Here is a 7,051-nt window from a genome sequence, read left to right on the forward strand (position 1 = left end):
CCTCCTCAATAATTTAAAAGACAGGAACGTATCTAGGATAATTGCCTTCCAAGCAATAGACCCGGGTTCGACTCCCGGCAGACGCATTGAGACCTTTATTTTTTCCTCGTGTATGTGTCGATAGTGTTTTCAGACCCTTTAGTAATGCAATACATTATTACAATGTTTGTTTTACTTCGCATACTGCAATTTAGAATCTGCAAATTGATGCCAAATTGATGCCATTGAACCGAAAGAGACCATCACACACACAAAAAAAAAAAAAAAAATCTTGACAGCAAATGCCCTCAAAAACATAAAGATAAAGAGTTTCATCCTAATTTGAATAAGATAGGAACTAACTTCAACCAAGATCATGAACACATTAAAGCAGCTTATTATATAAATTTTGTCAAAAATAACCTCTAAAACTAAGAGTTTGTTGAAATGCTTAAATTCTGGTTCAGTTACAGATATTTTTCTGTCCAAGGACAATATTGATATACACAAACAAAAGTAAAGCTAAAAAGAAAAGAAAATGAAAGCAAATTTATCATCCTAACGCACGCACAAGCATATGCACCCTTTATGATGTATAATCGTCGAGTTTGCACTTACTATAGCAGTGTGGAACCACACTCTGAAGTCTCATCAGCAGGCAGAGTCATGACCAGGGCTATCATGCATGTCCATTGACGAGTCATTGGAGCTGGGGGGGTTTGAATCCCTACTTTGGTCTTGAGACAAGTGATAATGCTGAAGGCTTCGGCGAACAGGGCTGGATAAAGCATTTGAGAAGATGGAGTTTTTAACTTGGTAATCGGGGTGCAAAGATCGGGGATGACCAATGCCAGGTCCAACTATGGTTGGCCCAAACGAACCAGAGGAAACATGAGGACCAGAGTTCATGATGTTGTTCGCTGTGGGTTGATGAGGCTCCTCTCCACCATAATCAAGCTCATTCTGCACATCAAATGTATTCTAGTGGAGTAAGAACCAGATAATTTTAAATCTTGCAACACTGAGAAAAACAAAAATAGAGGAGGAAGTTCCAGGGAAGAAAACATTAATGTATAGCTATGCAGGTTGGCCTTGTCTCGCAAATGCTGGAATAAACCCCATATCAGATAACCAAACTTAAAGTGCATTAGTGTATCCCTGAAATCCCAAATCAATTTGTATCCATATATATCTAGGCCATCTTATTTCATGATAACCAAACTTACAGTGCATTAGTGCATCCCTAAATCCCAATCGATTTGTACCCATATGTATCTAGTCAATCATTAGTTGACTAGCAAATGGAAACAAGTGAAAGTGAGGGGGTACTGGGGAAAGGGATAACACAATGTCGAAAAGAGCAGATTTCGGCTGTTGAACATTAAAAATAAAGGCATGATCTATAAGAAACATTATGAAGAAAGCGACAACTGAATCATGTAAAATTAAACTTATGATCACGGCTTGGAGAAGGCAAACCAAGAAAGAATCATGTAATGTACATAGATTGGAAATGAAGGAAAACCTGCAGATAGGCAAGTATATTGGCTGTCGTCACTCTCGATCCTTCTTCCTGTTGTCGTAAGATCCATTGACAAAGTTTCTCCTGCAAACAACAAAATAAGCCAATCAGATCAATTCTTTAAGGTTTATAATCATTATAAAAAAAAAAAGGAATGGTTAACGAAGTGAAGCTGAAGCACGACACTTAACGAAGCCAATCAGCTCATGCACCTGAAAGCCGTAGTATTTTAAGCTGTGTTGCAACGATACGGATACGGTATTGGATACAAGATACCAATACGCTACTATGATACACCAACTTGAAAAACTAAAATACGGCGATACGGCATACTCAATATTGATCAGTAGTCTAACATAAATATATTATATATGTGTTTGCATGATTAAATTATAATATGTATGATTAACCTCACTGGAGAGAGAAAAGGTCTGGATAAGAAGGAAGAAAGTCTAGAGCAAGATCAGTAAACAGATTTGGAACTAATATTTTGCCACTATAGTTAAAACTTCTCATAGAATCTAGTAAAATATCTTAATTTTCTGATATTAAGGTACTGAGATTTATCATTTGTTGATATCTAATATCTAGTCAAAGTTTTCTAACTGAGTTGTATCTTGAAGTATCCGGAGTATTAGTACGCGTATCCGTGTAAATACGTATCGATACGGCTGAATTTGATTTTTAGGCGTATCGTTGCAACACAGATTTTAAGCTCCTTCAAGAAATAAGACCACTCAGCCTTGCAGTACAACATTAACCATGGCATTCAAATAACAATTGCATGTGCTTAGCTCCTTTACCATATAAAAGAGCTAGTTTTACAAGCACGCATCGGTGGTATCATGTTTTAGTGGCTTAAGGCATGCAGTTATCTACAAGCTCTAGATAGATAAAAGATCAGCTTAATCTTAATCTGTTGAAATCCAACAAGGTGAACTTCTCTAGAGATTTCAAGGATTAGAATAACAACAAAAACAACACATCATTGATGCAAAACAAAAGCATGTAGGGTCAGTTCTGAAAACAAACTTCATGTCCTAAGAATAAGGAAGGGAAGACCAATTGAAGAACTAGAACAGTTTTTCAAAATGTAATTGTAGAACTAAAACACCAAATATCAAAGAACCGTTATAAGTAACTACAGTTTCTAAAGGGAGCAAGAGATACACAAGATTATTACAACATGTGCGAGAACAAAAACCTTGAAACACTCTAGCTTTAAATTCGCGTCTCAACACAAGATCACAGTTTACTTATCTTCAATAGGAAAAAAAAGAAACAGCTAACTTAAACTCCCACTTAAATATAGCTTAAAAACTTCAATTAGCTACTGAAAACATTATTACCTCGAATAAAAGGATGACATGTACTTGTTATTGTCATGGATGAAGGGTTACACCAAGATTTTCATGCATTATTTGTTCCAACTTTTCACTTTAATCAGTCCACATAAGCCCTCAATGCACCGTACACTTGAGTAACCTAAATTCTACCTAATGAGTAGTGACCCTCTCTAAGTTCAAACACCCACTGACATGATAAATACACAAAAACCTGAACATTTGCATGAACTTTCATATCTTTTATATAGAGCACCAAAAACCTACTCATATCTGAAGAACACACGCCAGAAATAAATTCCTTGCCTCATAGTATTTTTTTATAAACATCAATCAAAACTGTGACAATTGAAACTTAGGCACATATTACACTAAATGAAAATTCGTTCATTAGTATAAAGTGCAACAAAATCAAATTAATCAGAAAAAGAAAAGAAGCAAAAACTAATCAAGAAAAGCCCCAAGAAACAGAATCAAGAAAAAGACTATACTAAAAAATTATGTGAAATGAAAATCAGAGGGAGGGACCTGAGCATGACGTTCACCAGCTTGAAAAGAGAGTTTTTGGTGATTCATGGCTTGGCTGTAGAGCTGAGATAGAGAATTAGCACCGCTACGGAAAGCTGTATACATCGTTCGATCAACCTCTTCTAGTCGACTCGCATCGGATTTCCTCTTCTTCCCCATCGCAACTCTTCCTCTTCCTCTTCCTATCTCTCTCTTTCTCTCTCTATTTTCTGCTTTCTGAGTTTCTCTTACCAAGTCCGACCAATCGAATTTTACTAGTACCTCAGCCTGGCTGCCTGGGCAATTCATTGGCCAGTTTGTTGGCAATTTAAGAAGGCCCAAGATTCTTTTTGTTATCCTCAAGCCCAAATATTTTCCTAGTTATTCCAAGACCTATAATTTTTCAAAATGGTTCGCGAGTTATAACCCCAAAGGTGTCACTATCCATCCACAAAAAACCCGCCAAAACAAAAGTAACACAAAAACTCCAAAAAACAAAATTTTGATGAAACCAAAATTTGGTTTTATCATAAAATTTGATGAAACCTCATAGAATTTGACGAAACCAATTTTTGGTTTCATCGTAAAATTTGATGAAACCAATTTTGAAATTTGGGGTTTTTGTATCAATTTTTTAAAATTTGGGGATTTTGTATCAATTTAGTTTAAGATGGAGTTTTAATAAATCCCAATATTTGAGTGGGGTTTTTGTACCACAAGTTTGGTCATCTTGGGTTTTTATGACTAGTTTGGTTTTCAAAATGGTGAAAAGAAACGTAGAAGTACGGAATTATTCTCGGTGGTTTTAAGGGTACAGTCTAACCTCGATAAACGAATGTTCGATAAATGAATAACTTCGTCAAATGAATAGTTTTCTTCAGTCCTAACTTGCACAAAAAGACCACATGAATAACCTCGTTAAATGTATTGGTGCATAAAAAAATTTAAGTCCTTAAAGACCCTATAAAAATATAAATAAGTAATCACTATTTCATACCAAAAAATATATATCAATAAATCAAAATACTTTATCCAATCATTAATGTTCGTATAAAAACTCATTGTTTTCTCAAAATATGCATCTAAAGTTTATTGTGTTTTCCCCCAGCCTAAACCAAAATGTGAATCGTCCTTAGTTTTTTGTAATGCATGAACAATTTCTGGAATATTTTGTTCTTGTCATAGCAATTCATTTTTTATAGCGGTTACTGCTTTAAATGCCTCGTACATTTTGTATAACACTACTATCATCTGGTCAAGGATGATTTTCATAATTCATTATTTGGCTCGATAATTTTTTTGTCCATAAGTGATTCCATAAGTCTGTCATTGTCGTTACGATAGTTCAAAAGATGTTCGACATACATCATATTTATATAACAAAAGTTAGAAATGGTGTCGGTTAATTCTTGAGTATCTTCTTCTAATTTACCAATTCTTTGTTCGCAACATCGAAATTATATATTATTTTTTTGATCGGTAAAGAAGAATGCATTGATCAAAAAAGGAGAGGGCACAAAAGGTTTGTACCACCCTCAAAATTACAAGAGAAAAAAAAAGAAGAAAAGAAAAAAAAGAAGTTACAAACAACTTCTTGAGTTACATGTGCTCAAAGTAGATTTTAGGCCAGTTAGTCATAACTTCACCAAAACTAGGATTTTATAGATTTTTAAACACCAAACACCAAGTGAAGAGCTGATATTTGATCTTGTGCTGAACAACAATTGCAGAAAGAGATTTGTTGCTGAAAGCTCTTGCATTTCTCTCCCTCCAAATGCACCAAAGAATAGCAACAGAAACCATGCTCCAAATGAAGAATTGTTGCTTGTCTGGCAGACTGATATTCCAAGAGAACAACATTGTAATAATATTATCAGGCATAGTGAACTTCCATTGAACTTTTTCCTTGAAATGATCCCAGATTTTGACTGCAAAGTCACAATGTAAGAAATTATGATTGGCTTTCTCATTTTGAGAACAAAACAGACAGTTTTGAGACACCTCTATTCTTCTTCTATTGAGCATATCTCTAGTTGGCAGACTGTTATGAGCAATTGTCCAGAGAAAGAAAGAAATCTTTGGAGGAAATTTATGCTCCCAAATATACCTGAAAATGTAGCTTGAATCTTGGTCCACTGGATCTTGTGAAAGATTATAAGTAGACTTTACAGTGAAGGAATTCTTTTTCTCTAAACTCCAACCAGTTTCATCATCTGCATCTTTGTTAATGGAGACTTCAGTAAGACACCTTTGAAGTTCAACCAGCTAATTTCTTCTAATTGAATTCAGTCTCCTAGGAAGCATGAGATTCCAAGTTTGATTCTCTTCCAAATAAACATCAACAACACATTTATTTTTAGTTCTAGAAATTGCAAATAAGTTTGGAAATTTCAAACTTAAGGGAACATCAAACAACCATTGATCCAACCAAAATATGATTTTATTCCCATAGTTAATTTTAAATCTCATATGGCTTCTGAATAAAGAGCTGCAGTTTAAAACACCTTTCCAAACAGACTTTCCATAAGTCATTCTAGGAGCCTTTGAATACCAATCTAAAGGATCTGAACCAAACTTTTCTGCAACAATTTGTCTCCAAAGAACTTCCTTCTCTGTAGAAAATCTCCAATGCCATTTAGTTAGTAAAGCCTTGTTCATTTTTTGAAGACTTTTGATTCCTAAGCCTCCAAATCTTCTCCTTTTGTTAAGAGTTGGCCAATTAACACTAAAAATTCTCTCTAAATAAATAAATATTCATTTACCGATAAATGAATAATATATTCATTTATTGATAAATTATTAACCTTGCTAAACGAGTACTTTTTACTGGTCTCGAGGGTATTTACTTATCGAGATTAGACTGTAGTTTCTTTATCTTCCCTTCACAACAATTTGAAAGGGTAGTTTCCTACTTACCCTCGATGAACGGATAAAAGTATGCATAATAGGTTATGTAGCAAATTGAAACTAACTGCATAACAAGTTATGAAACTTTTTTGACTGCAAAAACCGTGTCATGTTGTCACGGCCACCACCATAACAAGTCTAGTAATACTTGTGATGTTTGCTATTGTCATTTTGTCGCATCTCCTTCTTACAGTTATGAATGATCATGTAGTTTCATGATAAATTTAAAGATGAATACTCTGAAATGTTGTTAAACTTTTGCGAACCAGGAGCAGCAAGAACAAAGCATCATCTATTATATGATATTGCAAATATTACCATTGTTGTCTTCTAAGAATGTTTCAATGATTAAATGAAAGTTTAGAATGACTACCAATACCTGGATATATCAAAGTATGTATAATTTGTATGTGCATTGTGGAAGTCTAGTTTAGATCTGGAACTATTATTTGCGAACCTTGTTTGCGAACTGGTTTACCTGTGAAAAGGTCCGGAAATGTTGTCCGCGTACCCTGTTTGCGAACGGCTGGACAAAACCAAAGTCCGGAACTGTTGTTCACGTACTCAGTTGACGAACACAGTGGTCAAGTTCTAAAATCGGTAAAGTGTGATTTTCATACTCATGAACTCAGGCTCGTTTGCGAACTAAAGTCCTGGAACTTTACTGATTAAAGCATGTGAACTAATTTTACAAGCCGTGGCATTATGTTCATGAATTGGTTCTTGTATAAGTACTTTGTACAATTACAAACCAAACCGATTTTTGTTTCAAATGGTTCGTATACATATTTCT

At 34.7% G+C, this 7,051-nt stretch overlaps 1 protein-coding gene across 1 annotated transcript; it reads right to left on the reverse strand.

The window, feature by feature from the left end:
- Positions 1 to 356: 356 nt before the first annotated feature.
- Positions 357 to 3,628, reverse strand: LOC113357220. The gene is made up of 3 exons (XM_026600560.1): positions 3,373 to 3,628; positions 1,505 to 1,585; positions 357 to 942 (listed from the first exon to the last, which is right to left on the reverse strand). The coding sequence occupies exons 1-3, from the start codon at positions 3,529 to 3,531 to the stop codon at positions 631 to 633; spliced, it is 552 nt and encodes a 183-aa protein (XP_026456345.1). The 5' UTR covers positions 3,532 to 3,628; the 3' UTR covers positions 357 to 630.
- Between the last annotated feature and the right edge of the window lie 3,423 nt (positions 3,629 to 7,051).

This window comes from Papaver somniferum, chromosome 3, assembly GCF_003573695.1.
Source record: "Papaver somniferum cultivar HN1 chromosome 3, ASM357369v1, whole genome shotgun sequence".
Classification (NCBI taxonomy): domain Eukaryota; kingdom Viridiplantae; phylum Streptophyta; class Magnoliopsida; order Ranunculales; family Papaveraceae; genus Papaver; species Papaver somniferum.